Genomic DNA, 23,244 nt, shown 5'->3' with positions numbered 1-23,244 from the left:
CAAAGTGGCTGGGTAGAGGAAAATCTGGGCTTCCCTGCTTAGGCTGCTGCCCCCGCCACCCGACCTCGGATAAGCGGAAGAAGATGGATGGATGGGTTGTCGAATATGTGGACTAATTGTTGCAGCCCTAATTTGAATGCATTTAAGTCAAAGTTTCTACGGACAAATGTGTAAAGTATAAACGTTTGTACATCTAAATCTAAGTAAACAAAAGAAAGGGATTTATAAGACAATATGTCATATTGTTGGTGGTGCATGTTCCCTTTTAATATGTAATTATTGTTGATGCAAAAGTTCAACGACAGGGTAAAATGAAAGTAAAACACAAGTCAATATAGGGATTTATTTGTATGGCTTAGAATAACTTTTTTCCTTGAAAAAATGAATCATTTTCAAACTAGGACCTGAGGCTATGATGTTACACAAAACAATGTCCAGTAGCAAAAAAAAGCTACATTTACTGCAAAAAAACAAACATGATTGGTATTTTAGTGCCCTGTTTACTATAGCCTGTGCATATTCTATTGCTGTTTCACTTTGACCAAACACTACACCTTACTGAAATTGCAGGCAAATACAGTAGTCACCCAGCTGTTTCTATACTTTTGCATTAGCGTTACATCATAGATAAGGGTTGATGAAGGACGTAGCGCTGACTGTTCAGCAGTGATGTTGGATTATTACATCCAGTTCCAAAGCTGCCATTCATGGATACAAAAACAAAGCTTTTTCAAGCATTTTGGCTGTATAATATGACACAATTGTGCAAATAAAGGATCACAAACATCTTCCTGATTTTGCATCGGGAAACATCTTCATGTTACACATATAGGATTTACATTTTCCACATGTTAAACCTTCAAAGACACACATAAGCAGAACCAAAAACTACAGTATTGAAAGAATATGTTCCTAAATAGACAGACTGGTACACCAAAACACACAATTGTTTCACGTTATGCTGCAAGCTGAACATCGACTAAAAACAGCAAGCACGTGACAGCCAGACAAGAATACGGCATGAATCACATTACTATTTCAAGTGTTTCCTGTAGTAGGACCATTCAGTTTGTATGGCGAAAATTCTTTCACAAAGAAATTAGATAAATAAATTAAATAATTTAGGTTACTTTGTAGCGAAAAAATAACTCTAGTCCAGTCCTGTCATCCAGGTCTTTGCAGGAAACTTGCCTGCATTCAGTCCACATTGAATACAAGGGAAACAAAGAGAGACAGTAATGCACATACTGTATGCAAACACACAATAAGCCCTCTGATTGTTCATCTGTCACATCCTCTTGTCCTACATCACATTCTCAAAGAGCTGCATGGATCTCATCATTGTTTCATCCTGTGAGGAGAGTACAAGAAAACATGGTGGAATTTTATACATAACCAGAAATTTTGTACATTTAAAAATTCATAAAAATTGTTATAATATGGAGACACCTTTTTTCTCAATTTAAGAGCGAAGCGTTATGTGGTTTTTTTTTTAACAATTTTTTTTTTTTACACAAGCAATTACTGCTCAGCTTCATTTGGAGCGCCCAGAACTTTAAATATGCGGACAGAGTTGTTTTTTTAATAACACATGTTAAAGGTGCAATTTCAACAGCGTATACATGGGCAAAATGTATTTAATTTGATCATAATTCGTATTAGAATGGTACTGTGTACATGGACCCTTAAAAAATGATGCGATTATGACGTGTGCATGTTTTCATGCATCAGATCTTAAGTCGGAATACTTTAATTTGACATGCACAGCGCATACCGGCTCTGTACTTTTTTGCGTGTCCAATGTTGACATGCTATTATTTATCTATCAATTTTCCTTCTGTTCTCTACTTTTGTTTTGCCTCTCTTTTTGAAATGGAGCTGTGCTCTCCATCTTGTGTTACATACAAGATGCTGTAGTCACAGACGTGACGTCATCAGGGCATGTCTTCATGTTACGGGCCTGAGGCTAGTAGTTAGCACTTAGAGTAGCTGTAAGGCTGTGAATAAAACAGCCCCTCGGAGACTACTGGATCCCTCCTTTATTATTACATCGACACAGAGCACTTCAGACCATACTTTTGTTTTTGCTAGTCTCGGTTTTAGAGCCACAAACTCAACAGTATATCACGCTACTTCTGTTCATTTTTGAATGATGGGGAGACGACAGCAAGACAATCGCTTCATTCCGAGACTATTACATTTAGTCCACCCTCCACCACCAAAGACTAGCTGACGTAAGGGACATGATTTGGACCCAAACTTCGGAAGAAGTATTTCCATGCGCTTCAATCTGAACGACTATCGGCATAAACCACTCCTCTCAATCGGAAGACAATTTTGATCATTTGTGATCGGCTTTTAATCCGATTAATTGTGTCCATTTGCACATAACTACCGTTGATGATGTGCATTTATTAGAAAAAAAGAATTAAGTGACTTTTGATTGCCTAATGAAGAATGAAAGAACTCATACCTCCTGACAGGCTATGACAAACTCCTCTAAAGTCACCACTCCATCTTTGTTTTTGTCCATTTTCTGTGGCAAAAGAACATGATATAGGTCAGTTGATGCAAATACATGATGATGCTGTGGAAACATTGGAACACAACATATCTTTTTAAAACAACAATAAATTAAGGCCATTTCCACACAAACAGGGATACTTTATAAACATACTTTTCTATATGTTTAAGCCTTGTGTCCACACTCAAACGCATACTTTTGTCCTTAAAACGCACAGTTTTGTAAACGCTGACAAAAGTGAAGAGTTTTAAAGCTCTCTCCCCAACTTATGCATGTACAAAATTAATAAAGCAATTTTAGAAAAACAAAACATTTTATTCTCTGACCAAAAATTCATGAATTTGCATTGTCGCTAATACTAAATGTATTGGGTACAAAGAATGTCATGATTAAGACAGACAGGGAGGATAGATTCAGTGTTGTGATGGGACTGAACTGACCTGAAAGAAGATATCCACATGTTGCTGTGGCACATCTCCCTTCAGTGCTGGGTAGGTGTATTTACCCATCATGTCATAAATGGCCTTCACGATCTCTGTCATTTCCTGCGAGATGAAATATGCACAGTAAATTACTTCAGATCACAAAAACAGTATTGGACCTCTTTAATTAATAAGCTGTATTTTTTCAGATACATTATAAATATGTCTCATGAGTCCTAAATGAAAAAAACTTTTTGCAACGGGATCATTCCAACTGTCACCAATTACTGTCTCCATGGTGGCAGCTAGTAGTACATGTAAAAACCTCATTGAAATAGGGCCATCTGCACCACTTTTGCACTTCTTTTCAATTGTGTACGCAGTCTTAGTAGATCACTTGCATCACGCTAATAGTACACACAGCATTGGCGTTGTTAAGCCTATTTTAGGGGGGCTCAAGCCCCCCTAAAATGTTCTTTTTTACAAATACATGCTGACATATTCATTATAAAGTGGCCCGAATATGAGTTTAAATACATAATCATATAACCTGTCATTATTCACTCAGTTTCCCCTCACTTCATAGCGTAAGGTAGAGAGCCCCTTTAGTGCGTCGGTATCCAATCCATTCCACTTGTTCATAAAGAAAATGCCCACATCACTCAAAATCCAGTCCGCATTTTCTCAGCGACCTTGCTTGCGGTCCTTGGACTTGTTCATATAGAAAATGCCCACATCACTCAAAATCCTACTTACGTATAAAATACTACACGGTCTAGCTCCATCCTATCTTGCCGATTGTATTGTACCATATGTCCCGGCAAGAAATCTGCGTTCAAAGAACTCCGGCTTATTAGTGATTCCCAGAGCCCAAAAAAAGTATGCGGGCTATAGAGCGTTTTCTATTCGGGCTCCAGTACTATGGGATGCCCTCCCGGTAACAGTTAGAGATGCTACCTCAGTAGAAGCATTTAAGTCCCATCTTAAAACTCATTTGTATACTTTAGCTTTTAAATAGACCCCCTTTTTAGACTAGTTGATCTGCCGTTTCTTTTCTTTTCTCCTCTGCCCCCCTCTCTCTTGTGGAGGAGGGGGGACACACAGGTCCGGTGGCCATGGATGAAGTGCTGGCTGTCCAGAGTCGGGACCCGGGGTGGACCGCTCGCCTGTGCATCGGTTGGGGACGTCTCGGCGCTACTGACCTGTCTCCGCTCGGGATGGTCTCCTGCTGGCCCCACTATGGACTGGACTCTCACTGTTATGTTGGATCCACTAGGGACTGTACTTAGAGGGGGGGTTACCCACACATGCGATCCTCCCCAAGGTTTCTCATAGTCATTCACATCGACGTCCCTTGTGTGGGCTCTGTGCCAAGGATGTCGTTGTGGCTTGTACAGCCCTTTGAGACTTTTGTGATTTAGGGCTATATAAGTGAAGTGAAGTGAATTATATTTATATAGCGCTTTTCTCGAGTGACTCAAAGCGCTTTACATTGTGAAACCCAATATCTAAGTTACATTTTTTTCAAAAATCAACATAAACATGGCAGCTGTAGTTAATTACGCCTCTGTGCTCGTTAAGGATGACAATGTTAAGGACGAGGTGGCAACAGAGTCGCTCGGTTCCTGGGAATCTCCGAGAAGCACGCGGTGCTCCTCGTTACCGCCGCCACATGTTTTGAAGGCACAAACCAGGCTGGTCGGCATGTGAAACATTTGATAATTGGTCATCCATCTGCACTCGGGTGAAAAAAAAAAGAGAAAGCATGCTCATTAAGAAATAGGAGAACAAGCCATTCATTGTTTCAAATAAATATGTTACAGTAGTGAGTATTAGACCCCTCGTCTTATGTGCGAGTTTTACATTCTGAGCTTTTCTTCTTGCCTCACACTCCAGGCTTGTGGAAAATTCAAAAATGTATGTTAATTCCTTGAACTTCAGTCAATCAATCAATCAAAGTTGACTTATATAGCCCTAAATCACGAGTGTCTCAAAGGGCTGCACAAGCCACAACGACATCCTCGACTCAGATCCCACATCATGGCAAGGAAAAAAACTCAACCCAATGGGATGACAATGAGAAACCTGAATAAATAAATAAATAAACTTGAATTGAGGATGCAAACACAAAGTAGAATTGCAATTCAAATTCCATTAAATTCAAATTAAATCTGCTCCGCCGCTCCCAGTCTGTGGAACGCTCTCCCTGACCACCTGAGGGCACCACAGACTGTGGAGGCTTAACAACCCTTAATAAACATTGATTGATTGATTCATATAGAAAATGCCCACGTCACTCAAAATCCAGTCCGCATTTTGTCTGCAACCTTGCTTGCGGTCCTGCAGGTGTACGAAGCACATTAGCACACATCACTGCAGAACAAGAACCTTGTGTCTGCAATTGTAAATAATTTAGTTTTTAAGTTTTGTGTTTCTTGTAGAATCTATATAAAGTAATATATATTAGCCTATTGTTAAAATAATTAAAAAAACATCATTAAATATATTTGTTTTATTGTATTGTTATATTAATAGCTGTTGTATTATTATAGGATGGCTTGTTAAACATTTCATAGGATTTTCAGAGGGTGGAAAAACCAAGACATTTAATATAAAATGTAAAATGAATAAATACATAAAAAGAAAAAGAAAAAAAATGGTTAAAAGCCATCGTACCGGGGAGCATTTAATTTCGCCCCGTGCATTTTTTTTACCGTCCCCGGGACGACGGGACTACATTATTCTCAAGCCCTGGAAGTTAAATTTTATTGTTTGCATTATTTGTTTAAGCATTGCACTTTGAAGATGGTCCCTCAGCTCTTTGACAGTTTTGTCTCTTTTTCAGATCAGCAGACAGATATTTACAGTATATATAAAAGTTTCTCATTTCTATTCAGACTTCCATATATATTTAATTTCCTTAACGGCTTGCCATAAAATATATATATAAATATATTATATATAAGCCAAATTATCCCGATCCAGATATTACTTTAATTCAAGTAATCAAGTAATATTTCCAGGGCTTGAATTTACAACCATTTTAGTCATATATGTGCCCAAAATGTATTCTGTGCAACTTCAAAATATTTGGGAACAAACAATTATTGTATTGTGAGCGAAAGTCGTGGCATTAGCCTCTATGTTGTGAATTAATAACATAGAGGCTAATGCCATGACTTTTATTGTGTTTCAGTGTATCTTGAAGGATCATGCAAGTAATTGTTTCTTGTTGATGCTGTAAACAAAATGTCACTGTGCAAACCCATGTTTGTTGTTGTACTGAATACAGATTGAAAATAAACCGACTGAAATAATAATAATAACAATGATTAATTTCTAAGTCTTTGTTAGCCGTTTGTGAAGTTTTGTTCTTGTGCGCTACGTTCGCTCGCATCCTGTGCATCTCCTGGGGGCTAAGCCCCCCTGTCCTTAAAAGCTAGTGACGCCCCTGACACACAGTTATAGTTTGCACACACTATTAAGCACTTGTTATTTGAATCTTAGTAGATCAGACCCTTAAACAGCACACTAGGGTTGTCCCGATGCCAATATTTTGGTACTGGTACAAAAAATGTATTTTGATACTATAAATAAAGGGGACTACAAAAAATGTCACTTTTGGCTTCATTTTAACAAAAAATTATACGATACCATACCGCGACCCCAACAGGGACAAGCGGTAGGAAATGGATGGATGGACAATAAATGTAAAGTTCTTGTTGCACTCAAAGAACCATTTTAGAAGATTAACATACAAATTAGAAGGCGGTAAAAACATTGGGCTTTTTTTGTTGCATTGAAAGAACATTTTACAATTTTATATATTACATTTAGCCTGCCGTAATCTAGGATTAGTTTAGAATAGAATAGAAAGCTTAACTGACATTGCATTAAATGCTTCAGGATTTATGGTTGCCACTTTCTCTCTCTCTCGCTTTGAGAAATATACAATCATTAATAAATACTAAAAACAATACTATGACTGAAACTACACAGATAACACATGTAGCAGGTAAACACACATTGTTAGAGATAAAAGACAAATTGTAGCAATTGTTACAAAATTCAGTCATTTCAGCCCGAATGCAGCTGAGATAGGCTCCAGCATACCCGTGCGGGACAAGCGGTAGAAAAATGGATAGATGGATAGATAGTTTGCCCTATGGTTTTAACCCTGCTAATATTTGTCATCAAGCCAAACAGCTGTGTGAGCGTCTACCAGTGACGTGCGGTCACTGGAGGCAGGAGAGGCGGGGCCTCACCTGCCATCATGGAAAGAAAAAAACGTACAAAGAAAAAAAATTAATTAAATTGTTATATGTATTCAGTGATTATACTATAACGTTATTTTCCATTTAACTTCACCAGTTTTAGATTATTTTTATTCAAAATCGCTGAATTTTCACATTTGCCGTTCAAATACTGAGAAGAGACGGTGCGGTGATCAGCAGCCAGTTGAGGCACGTCACTGAGTTGTGCCTCAACATGGATTGCGGACTCGGCTAACTGCTGGCCTGATGTGCAGTGAGACCGTATTGCTATATGAACTATATTATACATTTCCATAGTTTAGTTAGCTGAGGTATATAATGTACAGTGTATTTTGTCAACAACTGTATGTGTGTGACGTCTTTCTTGTGCTGAGCGATCATAAAACTGCTGCGAAGACGCACTGTGAGAGGCTTGCAGTAATCCCGCCTCCTTGTGCCGGTTAATGAACCCCGCCGCAGAATGCACCCCAGGCCCCGACGGGAGCGCCACACCAACCAAAGCCCACACCCAAACCCTCCACGTGCAAGACCGAATCCACCCAAAAAAATTCACTTAACAAGAAGCCAAAAAGTGCAAAAACAACAATGCTCGCGCCGGAGGAACCGCAAACGACTGCAGGGACACAACATTAGGTACACCTGCAGACTGCAGCACGGATTTCATATTTCATTCATTCACAACTCCTCCAACATGAACACCACTGTTCCCGCACTTATAAGTAAAGGTAAGACCATAATAACGTTTTTTTTATTAAATGTGCTTTTTTGTGTGCTACAGTTTGTATGTGTAAAGTTAAAGTTAAGTTAAAGTACCAATGATTGTCACACACACACTGGGTGTGGTGAAATTTGTCCTCTGCATTTGACCCATCCCCTTGCTCACCCCCCGGTGAGCAAGGGGAGCAGTGGGCAGCAGCGGCGCCGTGCCCGGGAATAATTTTTGGTGATTTAACCCCCAATTCCAACCCTTGATGCTGAGTGCCAAGCAGGGAAGAATGCTGGTATGAGCTTTTAAACATAACCCGTTAAAGGCCTACTGAAACCCACTACTACCGACCACGCAGTCTGATAGTTTATATATCAATGATGAAATCTTAACATTGAAACACATGCCAGTACGGCCGGGTTAACTTATAAAGTGCAATTTTAAAATTCCCGCCACACTTCCGGTTGAAAAACTCCTTTGGATATGATTTATGCGCGTGACGTCACAAAATCCACGGAAGTGGTTGGACCCCATCGGACCCGATACAAAAACCTCTTGTTTTCTTCGACAAAATTCCACAGTATTCTGGACATCTGTGTTGGTGAATCTTTTGCAATTTGTTTAATGAACAATGGAGGCTGCAAAGAAGAACGTTGTAGGTGGGATCGATCGGTGTATTAGCGGCTAAGTACAATACTTACAGCAACACAACAAGGACTACTTACTTAGCAGACGCCTAGCCGATGCTTGCCGCCAAACCCACGGATGAAGTCCTTCGTCGCGCCGTCGATCGCTGGAACGCAGGTGAGCACGGCTGTTGATGGGAAGATGAGGGCTGGCTGGCGTAGGTGGAGCGCTAATGTTTTTATCATAGTTCTGTGAGGTCCGGTTGCTAAGTTGCTAAATTAGCCTTAGCGTCGTTAGCAACAGCATTGTTAAGCCTTACCAGGCTGAGAATTTTTAACCGTGTAGTGACATGCACATGGTTTAATAGTATTGTTGATCTTCTGTCTATCCTTCCAGTCAGGGATTTATTTATTTTGTTTCTATCTGCATTTGAGACAGATGCTATCACGTTAGCTCATGCTACAGAGGTTCGTTGATGATGGGTGTCCTTCTCGCGCCGTCGATCGCTGGAACGCAGGTGAGCACGGCTGTTGATGTAACCGTGTAGTTACATGTACATGGTTTAATAGTATTGTTGATCTTCTGTCTATCCTTCCAGTCAGGGGTTTATTTCTTTTGTTTCTATCTTCATTTGAGAACGATGCTATCACGTTAGCTCAGTAGCTAAGTGTGTCACCGATGTATTGTCGTGGAGATAAAAGTCACTTTAAATGTCCATTTCGCGTGCTCGACTCTCGTTTTCAAGAGGATACAGTATCCGAGGTGGTTTAAAATACAAATCTGTGATCCACAATAGAAAAAGGAGAGAGTGTGGAATCCAATGAGCCAGCTTGTACCTAAGTTACGGTCAGAGCGAAAAAAGATACGTCCATCACTGCCTCTCTAGTCCTTCACTGTAACGTTCCTCATCTACGAATCTTTCATCCTCGCTCAAATTATTGGGGTAATCGTCGCTTTGTCGCTCCGAATCTCTCTCGCTCCATTGTAAACAAAGGAAAATTGTGAGGTATATTACCTCCTGTGACGTCACGCTACTTCCGGTACAGGCAAGGCTTTTTTTATCAGCGAGCAAAAGTTGCGAACTTTATCTTCGATTTTCTCTACTAAATCCTTTCAGCAAAAATATGGCAATATCGCGAAATGATCAAGTATGACACATAGAATGGATCTGCTATTCCCGTTTAAATAAAAAAAAATCATTTCAGTAGGCCTTTAACTGCTGCCAATCAAATGGTGAATAAGATACTCTTTAGGGTTCATATGCTTGTAAATCTGACTGTGATGAAGTCAATGCCTCACCAGCCATGAACCTCACCGCACGTCACTGGCGTCTACGTATCTGCATGGGCACAACAGGGGAGCTGAAACTCATTTCGCAGGTCTGGATGATTGTTATTTAAATGTTTACCTAAGTACCCAAGTTTGACGTGCAAGTGGTAATACTGTCTTTCTACCTTTTGTGAGGCATGTTTAAAGCACAGCTTGCAGCGTGGCCCTTCTGTGTTTAATGTGTCACCTTGATCGATAGTTTTGAAGCCGAAAAAACTCTGTATTGCGCTTTACGCACCCTCTTTATTGACAAGTACATTTGCCTTTATTTGCCATTTAGCCTCTCCACACTGTTTCTCCTTGTGTGCTCTGTGAGTGTGCGTACACTGACACACTATAACATGCTCCTCAGCTCCGCACGTCACCGCCGCATGGCAGCATGCGGATGAAAAAAAAGTAGCCTTATGTTTCAAAGGGAGTATAGTACCTTTTTCAAATCATTAGTACCGCAGTACTGGTATACTGTATGACCCTACAGCACAAATGAAATACACTAGATAAAGAAACCAGCTCTGAAGGAGCGAACCAGGTGGCCCTTAATAGAACTAAATGACAATGAGAAACATGTGTGCTGGCAGGACAAGGTACAGAAAGTAAAGGTGCTGCAAAACACAGGGACCAAACAGAAAAATACTGACAAAACAAGAGTACCAGGACAGGGAATGATACTCGACACAGAAAAAAAGTCTGTTTTGGAACGCCTACTTTTTACTCCAAAATGTAGATGGGCCCGCATCAGCCAACTGAAGTCACCTACAGAAGAATGGACACGATTTCATATTGCCTAGTATAAGTGGCGGGCCGTGCATTTCCCACCTAGGCCTTCAGTGATCTTTGACTTCAATGATTACCTCTCAAAATACCATAATTGATGTCACCACATGATCATTGGTGGAGAAATACTATACAGGAACACATGTACGCCCTACTGGGCCTTCAATCACATCAACAGTGTACAAAACTGGTTATTTTCTGGCGCATTTAAAAATAAATTATAACGCATCAGCAATTCAAACATATACCGTAAATTTATCTGCTTGGCTTATGCAACTTCCGGTCAATAAAGTTTGATTCAAAGTACACACTTATCAAATCTATATTACCTGCCCTGACCACATGATCAAATACACATGTAACAATGTTAATTAAATGACAAGCATGACACACTTTACAAAAATAGTTTACAACTTGGGGTTGTAACAGAACAGCTACTGTCAACAACTTGTGATCTGATTGGCTATCGCAACTGTCTCTCAACTCTATGTGTTCTCAAATGTATCCGCTAACAGTCCCGTTGAGTATCCAATCACAGGGCGCGTAAATGTCACGTTCAACGTGAGGCCATCTTGAAGGCCTTACTGACAACAACTTGTGATCTGATTGGCTATCGCAACTGTCTATCACCTGTATGTCCCCGTTCACTTACAGTGCACGGACGCCTGCATTGTTGATTCTGAAGGCGTCTGGCAGATTTTGTACTGCATGGCAACATAAGCTAGCTGAATTATGATTGGATACAAACTAAAACTAAAAACAACAGCACTGAAACTTGCATAATATGACATGAAAAGAATATGAATAATTTTTGATATTTAGGGAAAGTAAATTACAATTTTTTTAAATCTTTAATTATGATCATGATTTCTGGTTACATTAGGCCAGCAGAGAAGGCCTTGCTGGCCCTGACGGCACACAACTGCCTAGTATGTATTTTGGTTACATATTTGTCCCAAATCCCGATATTTTTGCACAATATTTGAAGGAATTAGAAAATATGGCTGCCAGATGCATTGTTCCAGGTTGTAGCAATACCAGCAAAGAAGGGGTCAGCCTGCGTAGATTTCCAAATGATGGGAATATGAGAAAATATGGACATCTCCAATCAAATTGACTCACGCAAAAGCAGAAGTGTAATTTGCAGAAGGGTTTTGGTCAGAGTTTGCATGGAAAATGATTAAGAGTCAAGCCAAATGTGATCCCAAAATTTAGGAACACCCTTCATGCGTGAAAAACGGAAAGAAGAGCGGCGTTCAAAATCAAGAGAAAAATAACTAAAGCCGCTTTTTTCTATTCAGCGTCCTTTTTAACTGATTATTTCCTCAAGATGCTCAAGGAAATGCTGACAGACCACGAGGAACCACAAATGGAAGAGCAGGGAAATCTGGAAACGGCGATCATTTTACTGTTTATTATTTTTTTGCTCATTATAATAACCATATCAGTTTTGACGTAATCATGTACCAGGGTGACAAAAACATGTAATTAAATAATCCAAATAATGCTATGCCTTTCAATGACATCGCACCAAGAGGGGGCGGCATATCGAGTCTGACATCATCCAAAAAAGGCTCTAAAAATCATTGGTGTGGATGAGGATTTTGCCCTACAGCTGTCCTGCGAATCTTAAAGCACTGCTACCCCCAGTCCACATCTCAGGCATACTTGCCAACCTTGAGACCTCCGAATTCGGGAGATGGGGGGGTGAGGTCTGGTGGTAGCGGGGGGTGTATATTGTAGCTTCCCGGAAGAGTTAGGGCTGCCAGGGATTCTGGATATTTGTTCTGTTGTGTTTATGTTGTGTTACTGTGTGGATGTTCTCCCGAAATGTGTTTGTCATTGTTGTTATTGTGGATTCACATTGTGGCGCATATTTGTAACAGTGATAAAGTTGTTTATACGGCCACCCTCAGTGTGACCTGTATGTCTGTTGATCAAGTATGTCTTGCAGTCACTTACGTGTGCCTGTAGAAGCCACATTCAACACGTGACTGGGCTGGCACGCTGTTTGTATGGAGGAAAAGCGGACGTGACGACAGGTTGTAGAGGACAATATAGGCAGTGCCATCGTGGCACACCCTCAATATTGTTGTCCGGGTGAAAATCGGGAGAAATTCGGGAGAATGGTTGCCCCGGGAGATTTTCGGGAGGGGCACTGAAATTCGGGAGTCTCCCGGAAAAATCGGGAGGGTTGGCAAGTATGATCTCAGGCCGTATCACCCGGAAGGCACGACCTAGCCATGCCGTGGAAATCCCAACGTCCAACACCCAATGCCTTGACAGGAGCTTTCTCTACTCGGCTATTACAACATGGAACAGCCTTTCCCCTGTGGTTGTTGGAGACCTTACATCAAGCAGTATTCATGCCTTTAAGAAGAGGCTGAACGAACACCTCCTCAGTTTGTGACTGTAATCCCTTAAAGCTCAAGGACTTTTAATCATCAAACATATAGTTCATATAAACCTTTGATTGGATGCAGATCAGTGATAGGTTCTTTGAATGTATTTTCTTAAACCTGTCTCTGCAAAAGCGTGAGATAAAAAAAAAGAAAAAGGGGGGCATTCCAAGTACAGTTAGTTATCTATCCATTACTCAAAAACTAATTGATACTATTGGATATAACTCTCAAATTCATTTTCAGCAACAAAAAATGCAGAACGAGAAATTTCTGTTGTTGAAATTGAAATATCGGTCACCTGGACGCATACTTGCCAACCTTGAGACCTCCAAATTCGGGAGATTGGGGGGGTTGAGGTGGGCGGGGTCGGGGTGGACGGGGCAGGGGGGCGGGGTTAAGGGGGTGGAGTATATTTATAGCTAGAATTCACTGAAATTCAAGTATTTCTTATAAAATAAAATAAATACTTGACTTTCAGTGAATTCTATCTATATACAGGTATATGTATTTTATATATATATATATATATATATATATATATATATATATATATATATATATATATATATATATACATATAAATAAAATAAATACTTGAATTTCAGTGTTCATTTATTTACACATAGACACACATAACACTCCTCTCTACTCATTGTTGTATTTGAAAGTGCAATGCTTTGCAGCCAGTAGCACAGCCTTTGAAGGAGCGTAGGTATGGACAGTGTAATATTCTGGGTTGGAGTCAATAACCAGGCCAGGTGATGAAGTTACGTCTCTTTACTTCATGCTTCAGAACCGACTCCCACACTTGCCCATGACAAATTTGTGCTTTGTTTTAAAGATGTGATATTTGGATTTACACTATATGAAAAACATTTGAAAATGAATTTTACCTTAGTAACCTCATTATACTATTGGTTACGTTTTATATTCATAAATGTAAGTTTCTCAATACCCGACCTGTTTTTTGTGCCTTTAAAAAAGATTTAGAACTCTACATTAAAACACTCTCTACCTCTAACAACCAAAACGCTGTGAAAACAATGATGCTGTGCTCCAAATTTGGATTATTTACGGAACTTGTGTGAGCCTATGGCTTTACATTTTGTTACACACACACACACATATATATATATATATATATATATATATATATATATATATATATATATATATATATATATATATATATATATATATATATATATATATATATATATATATATATATATTTTGCATTCTTCTTTAGTTGCTTTATTGAGTTTACAAACCCCCTGGTGCTGTTTTGTACTGTTTTTGTACTGTTTCTGTACTTGTTCGGTGGCACAGGGGTTAGTGCATGTGCCTCACAATACGAAGGTCCTGAGTAGTCCTGAGTTCAATCCCGGGCTCGGGATATTTCTGTGTGGAGTTTGCATGTTCTCCCCGTGACTGCATGGGTTCCCTCCGGGTACTCCGGCTTCCTCCCACTTCCAAAGACATGCACCTGGGGATAGGTTGATTGGCAACACTAAATTGGCCCTGGTGTGTGAATGTGAGTGTGAATGTTTTCTGTCTATCTGTGTTGGCCCTGCGATGAGGTGGCGACTTGTCCAGGGTGTACCCCGCCTTAGCCCGAATGCAGCTGCGATAGGCTCCAGCACCCCCCGCGACCCCAAAAGGGACAAGTGGTAGAAAATGGATGGATGGATGTAAGTAAATGTTGAATGTTATAAATAAAGGTTTTAAAAAAAAAAAGACTCCCACACTTGCCGTCAGGGTGCGCAATACAACGTAAACCGTTGGCCAACCAAAAAGTAACCACAGAACACTAGTGTTCTGTGGTTACTTTTTGGTTGGCAAAGCGGACGTGACGACAAGCTGTCCTCACTCAGGTCTGCACGGACCTGGAGGGGGCGTGCATTAAGTCCGGCTGGAAATCGGGAGAAATTCGGGAGAATGGTTGTCCCGGGAGATTTTCGGGAGAGGCACTGAAATTCGGGAGTTTCCTGGAAAATTCGGGAGGGTTGGCAAGTATGTCTGCACGCTGTGTCCTTATAAGAATTTCTAGATGCTGACAAGGCGAAGGCACAATCTCACCTCTCTATTTATGCAGCCATCTTTGTTAATGTCATAAAGGTAAAACGTCCACTCAAGTTTTTCCCTCAAAGTTCCCCTCAGGAGGATAGACAAGCCCGTAACAAAGTCCTGGCAGATATAGAACAGAGCTTCAATGCATATAGGATAAAAAACATAATGCATTTTATAAATGGTACAACTAACCTTGAACTTAATGGAGCCGTTGTTAGTTGTGTCAAAAGCACTGAAAAGGTAATGTGCGTACATGCTAGCGTCTGCAACACAAAAGAGAAACCATGTGAGTTCTAAAGAATCAAAGAGCGGTAATAATGCTTCAAATATTTACCTCCATGGGGAAAAAACTGTGCGTAAATGTGTTTAAACGTCTCCTCGTTTACGACTCCGCTAGGACATTCCTGAGGACAGAAAATTACATAATAAACTGGTTTAAACAATGTCACTGAATCATGTTTATGAATGTTGTCATTCTTCCAGGTCATTGTTGAGATCGATTGAATGCTCTGAGATGTCATTGAAACAGTGTATGTATGTGTGGTGGTGGTGGTGTTACTATATATTACATTCTTGAAACCACGATAGAGGATCTGGAGCTCCTGTTTATTGAAGTTGGTTTGGGCTTCAAGTTGATCGAGACCTTCTGGTCTGTGACAGACCGTTGTCATCTCAAGATCATCATCTGTTTTATCTGTAGAGAATATAGAAAGATGTGTTTACTGTTCATGTTCTGCTATTTGCTAAGTTTTTGTTAAGATGCCATCATGGACATACTTGCCAACCTGACAGGCTGCGACCCCAAGGGGGGGATTGAGGTGGGCGGCGTCGGAGTGGGCAAGGCAGACCGGGGGGCGTGGTTAAGGGGGGAGGAGTATATTTATAGCTAGAATTTACTGAAATTCAAGTATTTATTTTATATACAGTATATATATACATATATATATATATATATATATATATATATATATATATATATATATATATATATATATATATATATATATATATATATATATATAAAATAAATACTTGAATTTCATCCATCCATCCATCCATTTTCTACCGCTTGTCCCTTTTTGGGGTCGCGGGGGGGTGCTGGAGCCTAGTGTTAATTTATTTACACACATACTGTAACACTCCTCTCTACTACTTGCCGTAGTTTTGAAGCAATGCATGATGGGAATCCGGATGTTGTGTGTCAGTGTATTAACGTGCCGGCTGGAATAAACACACGCTGAGCAATAGCTCCGTGCCTGCCTACTTTATGGGTTATAGATAAACCTATGGATAACGGAAACATATATAATAGTCTTCTTCTTGTTGTGTGTGCAGTTGCGCACTGAGCTCCAAAAGCCGTAGATGTTATAATGTGACTGGGCCGGCACGCTGTTTATATGGAGGAAAAGTGGACGTGACGACAGGCTGTCCTCACTCAGGTCCAGCTGGAAATCGGGAGAAATTTGAGAGAATGGTTTTCCCGGGAGATTTTCGGGAGAGACACTGAAATTCGGGAGTCTCCCGGAAAATTTGGGAGGGTTGGCAAGTATGATCATGGAGGGATTTCGTGCGATTTGGGGGGTTGTGATCAGAGCGCACTTACATAGCCTTCTCTGGAGTAAGACAGCTGAACTTGATGTGAGAGGACTTTTGTTTTTTTCATGTCAAATTGTAGTTATTCAGCTGCTCAGTATTCAGTATTCGAGGCTTTTACACAATGGCAGCAAAATACTTGTTACCCTTAAAAAGTGTGAAATAACATCGCTTACATTATTATTAGCTAGCTAGTGAGTTGCTATGCGGTTGTTAGCGTTGATGCTAGCAAGAAATTCCATTTGGGGTTGGTCGTTACATTATATTTGAGGTTGGTTGTCACATGTACAGTGGAACCTTGATGTACAAATCCCTCATTGTATCAACCTTTCCATGTATTAACCACAGACAGAATAAAACGATGGTTGTGTAACCTAGGTAATAATTAATAACGGGGAACGGCGTGGCTCGGTTGGTAGAGCGGCCGTGCCAGCAACCTGAGGTTTCCTGTTTTGATTCCCGGCTTCTGCCATATAGTCACATCCGTTGTGTCCTTGAGCAAGGCACTTCACCCTTGCTCCTGATGGGTCGTGGTTAGGGCCTTGCATGGCAGCTCCTGCCATCATTCTGTGAATATGTGTGTGAATGGGTGAATGTGGAAATAGTGTCAAAGCGCTTTTAGTACCTTGAAGGTATAAAACGCTATACAAGTATAGCCTATTTACCATTTTAATAAGAAATTGACCACTGCTGTTTATTTTGCGGGAGTGATGTCATATGTGAGATCACGTAGTCATGTGACACGGCATGGCCGAACGCGTGTGCTTTAACTATGACGTGTTTCACTGGTAGCGTGGCAGTGGAGACCGACAGACGTGCGTGAGCTGCAGATTAGCAAACTTTCTCTCTCTCCTTTATGCTTTTACTTTTGTATTACTTATTTCATTGATAATACGTTAACTTGTAAGAGCCTCTTACCGCAATAAATCCAGCCAAGAGGAAGCTAAAACATAGACGTAGACTGTGGAATAGTTGAGTGACAAATTGTTTGTTAGCCTTAGCATAGCTACCCTATTCATTCAAATGGCTGTGGTTAGCCGATCTGTTTAATGAAGTCTGTGCCTTGTCTCTCTAAAATGCAAAATATTTAAGCAATGGATATCCAAGATTTGTTTAGAATTCAAGCCATGGAGCAAATGTATAACTTTATAGTGACGTTGATTACGGTCATTTAATGCAAGTGTCTAAGATATTTATGCATTTAAAGCTATGTACTATCTGATTTAAAAATGACTTTTGGTTTTACGTGATTCATATATCCAGTAAAGATATAAATTAAGAATAACAATTGTAAATATAAAGTAATATCTATGTTGTTGGAAAGTGACTATTTTTAAGATGTAATATGGAATGTAATATTTATAGTACAGCCAGTGCTATTTAATTTGAATTGTGTGCACACTGCAAATGCTATTTATAGCTCAAACACTGAAAACTGTATATCACGTGATGATTGATTGGAATTATGGCCCTGTTCTCAGGCCAGGTCCCGAAGTGAGACTTTTTAAGACAATACGGTTCTAATTGTAAACCCGAATTTATTGATGAACCTGATTTGGTTTTTCACTATTTGTTAATCGCCGAGTACAACACAGATGAAGCCCTGAGGGAGTTACATAGGATTTTGCCATATGAGTATGTCTCTGAAGATGACAAACTAACTTTTGATATTTAAGTGCTGTCAAAATGTGTAAATTAAGTATTTAAAATGAAAACACAAACCTACTTTGCAGATTTTATGATTTTGGCCAAGTTGACTGGACAGAACTACTGAGTAGGCCCAGGGGGGGTGTAGCCTCTGCTTGGTTGGTCTGTTGCAGAGCTCCGCTCTACTGATACCCAGAATGCCAGAAGACACTGAGAGTGAGACACCTGACACACCTGACAAAAGCCAAGACCGAAGTGGCTATTTGCCAAAGGTCAAGTTGGATCTCCTCACACACTTCTGGACACCTCCAGATCTTAACACCCCAGAAGTTCAATGTTATGTGGTGGAACACATAGTAAAAAATGAAGATAGCACCATAAAGCACTCCGTACAACGTCTCTGAGCATTTTCAAGAACGTCCCTAAGACCCCAGAGTCTGATTAGGACACGTGGGGTGCTGGAGTGGAACTTCTCATAAAATTCCAGCAGTTTTTGATTTGCAATGATCCTGTATACTTTTTGAGACTTTGTTGCCTCCTGCCGCTGATTTGGTTAAGCACTTGAAGCCTGATAGTCCACCAACTCTCTACCTTCAGATACTTGACTCTGCGTATGGCAATGTGACGTATGGCGAAGAGCTTTGTGTAAAATTTATAGACACCTTTGAAGATGCTGGAGAGAAGCTTTCCATATCTACAATGACTGCAAGTCTGCCTGAATCTGTCAGTTAATTGGGGAGGAGTCTCAGCCAAAGATGTTAACCAACATTTATAAACACAGGTTTACTGTGGTTGTTGGGACAACACACTTCTCTCAGAGCTACAACTCAAAGATGAGAAAAATAATCCACCCTCTTTTGCTGAATTGTTACTTTTGCTTCGGATGGTGGAACCTTGTAAAGCTTCCAAAATACTTTGTATGAAGCAACATCTTGGTAAATCACTATCATGCCCCAACGTTACTAGTAACTTACACTATGCTTGCACAAAAGGTAAAAATCAATGGTCATGTGATGCCCTTGCTACCATTGTGCAATCACTCAACAACTGGCTAACATTCAGAAACAGCTTTCATCCCAGACTGCCTCTCAAACCACCTGTAACCAATTTATTCACATCAGTAAACCAAGTAATGGTCCCAGGGCTGGGTAGTTTCCAACCCAATCTTCACAAAGAAACACACCTTATGCTCCTGAGCCTGGCTACTGTAATGAATGTGGAGAAAACTGTCATATCAGACCCCAGTGCACCACCACTCCGAATCCTGTTGTCGTAACAACAAAGAAAAAAACAATTCATGGAAAAGCAACTCAAGTGGAAAGATTGAACCCCGCTTCCATCTCACCTTTAAACTAGATCCTGTTCTTGTTGCAGGGCAAACCGAAACTATTGTGGACCAACAATGTTCTACCAAATAACTTTTGTGTCAAGAACTGATTCAGTTCATTCCAATTATGTAGACTCAATTGACAAAATGATTAATTGGATCCAGATGTACAGCAGATGTTCAAATAAATGGTTTAAGACTTCAATTACATTCTCGACCCCGGTATCCCAAGTGACCACTATCCTTGTTTCATTCTATAACATGTATTTTTCTTAAAAACCGATAAGGCCTTTATGTAATCTTCTGGAAGTTGAAGGAGCCAATGGACAAGCCATTCCTTACCTTGGTTACATAGAAATGACAGTCACATTCTTAAGTGAGTTCCTGGGAGCTAATTATGACATTGATACACTCGCACTGGTTGTTCCTGATGCACGTCCAGACCAATCACTGGAATGAACACTTTAGACTCCTTTATAGTCTGTTCTCTCCAATTTTTAGCCAATGACACCAGGTTACAGAGCTATTCTCAATTTGTTACAGCTGCTGTACCAGTAGTATCAGGCAGGGGATGATGCAATGGTGCGATTGACCAGTAAGGTTTCTGTCTCCATACCTGCTGGTCACACCATTATCATCGAAGGATCAGTCCATACCACCACACTAATCCCGGATCAGTGGGTTATTGTAGAACATCCTACCACCATATTGGCTGGTGGCCTTGGTGTAAGAATCTGTCTGATCACACTTTCAGTTCAGTCGCCACACAAAGTTGTAGTTATTCTTGCTAATAAATCAGAGCAAGAAATATCCCTTTCCCCTCTCCGTACCATCTGGGAAATTGCCATGTCACCTCATATATTTTGTCAGTTACATGTAAAAATCATTGACCCTCTGAAAATTCTCCAGAATCTTGGTGAATTTTGGTGACTCTCCAATTCCCCAAAAGTGGACGGAACGGGTCCTGAACAAGCTGAACAAAATTTCTGATTTATTTTGCCATCATGATTTGTTTTTTGGACGCACTGATGATGTGAAATATCAAATAAAATTGTATGACGAAACATCTGTCAAACATCAAGCCAGACCCTTCCCTTTTATCCTCATGACATCAAAAGCAGTTTGAAAACATCGAAGAGATCTTTTGGAGGCCGGTGTTATCAGAAAATCAGAGTCCCCTTTAGTAGCGGTCTGCAAAAAGAATGGTGATATTTGATTGTACATCAACTATCGGAAACTGAACCTTCAAACAGTTAAATATGCCTACGCCCTGGGTGCAAAACCTGGAAGTGTCATTTTCGGCTTTAACCGAATCTCACTGGTTCAGTGTCCTCGATCTGAAATTGTCACCGCTGGTTACACCAGGCCATGCCTTTTTTTTAGTTTGTTATTGTTTTTCCAAGTTTAATGTTTTATTCCTATTCTGCACACTTATTTTGTAGTTCCACTTCCTTTTTGAGTGTCCTGCAGCAGCTTTATTTTGTCTCCCAGTGCACAGTTTAATCTTCGCTTTTTAAGTCCAGCTGGTGCTGTGGTCATTGTCAGGAGATTGTTATACGTATGTATGCTGTTGAAGGCTGTTTCCTTGTCTGAGGCTTCCAAGTAAGTTTGTTTCCGCATAGTCCTGGGTTTTTTTGTGCATTCCCTAACGCATTAGTGTTTGTTTGTTGTGCACCTCGCTGCACATGTGCCTTAGTGTTGTTGTCTTTGTTTGTATTAAATATCTCGTAACTTCACACTGTCTCCTGCTACCTTCTGCATCTTGAATCACAATCATTGCTATAATGCAACCCAAGCGTGACAGAAATGAGGATATTATCAAATTAAAATGAGTGACGCTGATAAAAGGTAAGACGGCATTTATAACACCCATTGGATTTTGGGAGTTTAATAGGATGCCCCAAGGCTTGACAATAAATAAATGTTTGGGAGATCTCCATTAGAAATACGTTTTAGTTTTCCTCAAAGACCTGATCATATTTTTGAACACATTGGAATATGGACTTGAAGAATATGGACTTAAACTTTCTCTAGAGCAGGGGTAGCCAACCCGTTGATTGCGATCTACCAGTCGATCTTTGGGACCCTACTGGTCGATTGCGAAAATATTAGAAGAAAAAATAATATGACATCACTGACATCCCCACCCGGAGAATGACCAACAGACCCGCAAACAGGCACACATTTTAACCCCTGAACACAACGGCATGCCTCGCCTCTATCATTTTTTTAACACGCGATTAACGTGCATACGCCTTGGCTCTTTTTTTACCCTTGGCCCATTCCGTAACATGGTGATATGTAATGGCACCTAGTAACTGCGGGGAAAATAGCGAGCATAAATGCACAAAGAAAGTGGGACATTATAGAAATCTCAGGTCCAAAGACATGGCAGGTCGTTCTGAGGAAAAGACTATTTTTTATTTTCAATCGCCGTGAGACAACGACATTGGAACAAAAGCGGCTGGCGCGCTTTGCTTCTTGCAGAGAGGAGGAGCTTCACGTCTATGTTTACGTTACAGTTAAGTGCATTACTGACATATAATGTAAATTGATACTCGACTTGCTTTAGTACATTTGAATAAAAGGCTCAGCAGAAAAAACTACGGTAGAGAGGAAGTTTTAAAGTAACTTTAATCGGAGACTTTCGTCAAAATAAATAAGTCTTTTCTCATACCAATCACACATGTACGGCTTCAAAATAATAGCGCTGCGCTTCACATACTGTCTAACCAACAAAACAATGAAAAATCCTCTTTCATCCCCCATCGGGTAATTACAGTTCACTACACAGTATTACCATCGTTACGGTATATTATTTTGTAACCTGTTCTGATTTATAGTACGCAATTACAGAATGTTTAACAGGTTGAATATTACATTTTGTTAATAAAAACCGAAGATTAGGACATTGTTGTGCTGAGATATGAGTGCATTTAATGTGTGCAACATGTAATGTACAGAATCAGAAACATGTATTCAGGTAGAAAAACATTTCACATTTTACATTACCAAACATCTTTGACAATCAAAGCATGATTGTAACAATCCAAATGTTGTGATAATAATGTGTGGAACTGGTATCTAAACATAGTGTTGCACCTTTTAAGCAAGTGCTTCTATAGGAAAAAAAAAATTCTGTATTTCTACAAAATACAAAATCTGGCAAGACACAAACACACTGCAAGTGTTTTTTTAATTCTCTTTAAAAGGGTGTTTATGTCTTTTATTTTTGAGCTGTTTAAAAAGCATAATGTTTAAGAACCTTTTATGAAAGCAAACAAATTGTCTAATCATGGTATTAAAACTTCAAAATTAGCTGTCTAGTGTGCACTTATTGATGATGAAAAATTACATTTATCTGCGATTAATCGCAATAAATTTGGATATAACCATGGACAAACTAAGACATCTGTACGTTAACTGGGCCGTGTTGTTTTTAGGGGGAGGAGTCTAAACAGATCCAGGTAAAATCAGTGTACTTAAATCTTGGCCAGTCCCACGCTTTCTTAAATAGCTAAAACCATTCCTTGGTTTTGCTGGATATTA

The 23,244-nt window shown here is 39.9% G+C and overlaps 1 protein-coding gene across 3 annotated transcripts in view; it reads right to left on the bottom strand.

Moving 5' to 3' along the window:
- Positions 1 to 329: 329 nt before the first annotated feature.
- The window catches only part of kcnip1b (Kv channel interacting protein 1 b), a 69,477-nt gene continuing 46,562 nt past the window's right edge, over positions 330 to 23,244 (bottom strand). For all 3 annotated transcript variants that reach the window (XM_062048106.1, XM_062048105.1, XM_062048107.1), the window contains 7 exons: positions 15,698 to 15,822; positions 15,463 to 15,532; positions 15,321 to 15,391; positions 15,138 to 15,245; positions 2,965 to 3,069; positions 2,474 to 2,536; positions 330 to 1,351 (listed from right to left, as the gene is read on the bottom strand). In XM_062048106.1, the coding sequence (XP_061904090.1) occupies positions 1,304 to 1,351; positions 2,474 to 2,536; positions 2,965 to 3,069; positions 15,138 to 15,245; positions 15,321 to 15,391; positions 15,463 to 15,532; positions 15,698 to 15,822 (590 nt within the window). In that variant the 3' untranslated portion in view covers positions 330 to 1,303. The remainder of the gene's footprint in view (positions 1,352 to 2,473; positions 2,537 to 2,964; positions 3,070 to 15,137; positions 15,246 to 15,320; positions 15,392 to 15,462; positions 15,533 to 15,697; positions 15,823 to 23,244) is intronic.

Source organism: Entelurus aequoreus, linkage group LG05, assembly GCF_033978785.1.
Source record: "Entelurus aequoreus isolate RoL-2023_Sb linkage group LG05, RoL_Eaeq_v1.1, whole genome shotgun sequence".
In the NCBI taxonomy this organism is placed as follows: domain Eukaryota; kingdom Metazoa; phylum Chordata; class Actinopteri; order Syngnathiformes; family Syngnathidae; genus Entelurus; species Entelurus aequoreus.
The sequence above is the reverse complement of the archived record's forward strand: the minus strand, read 5'-3'. Positions and strand labels throughout refer to the sequence as shown.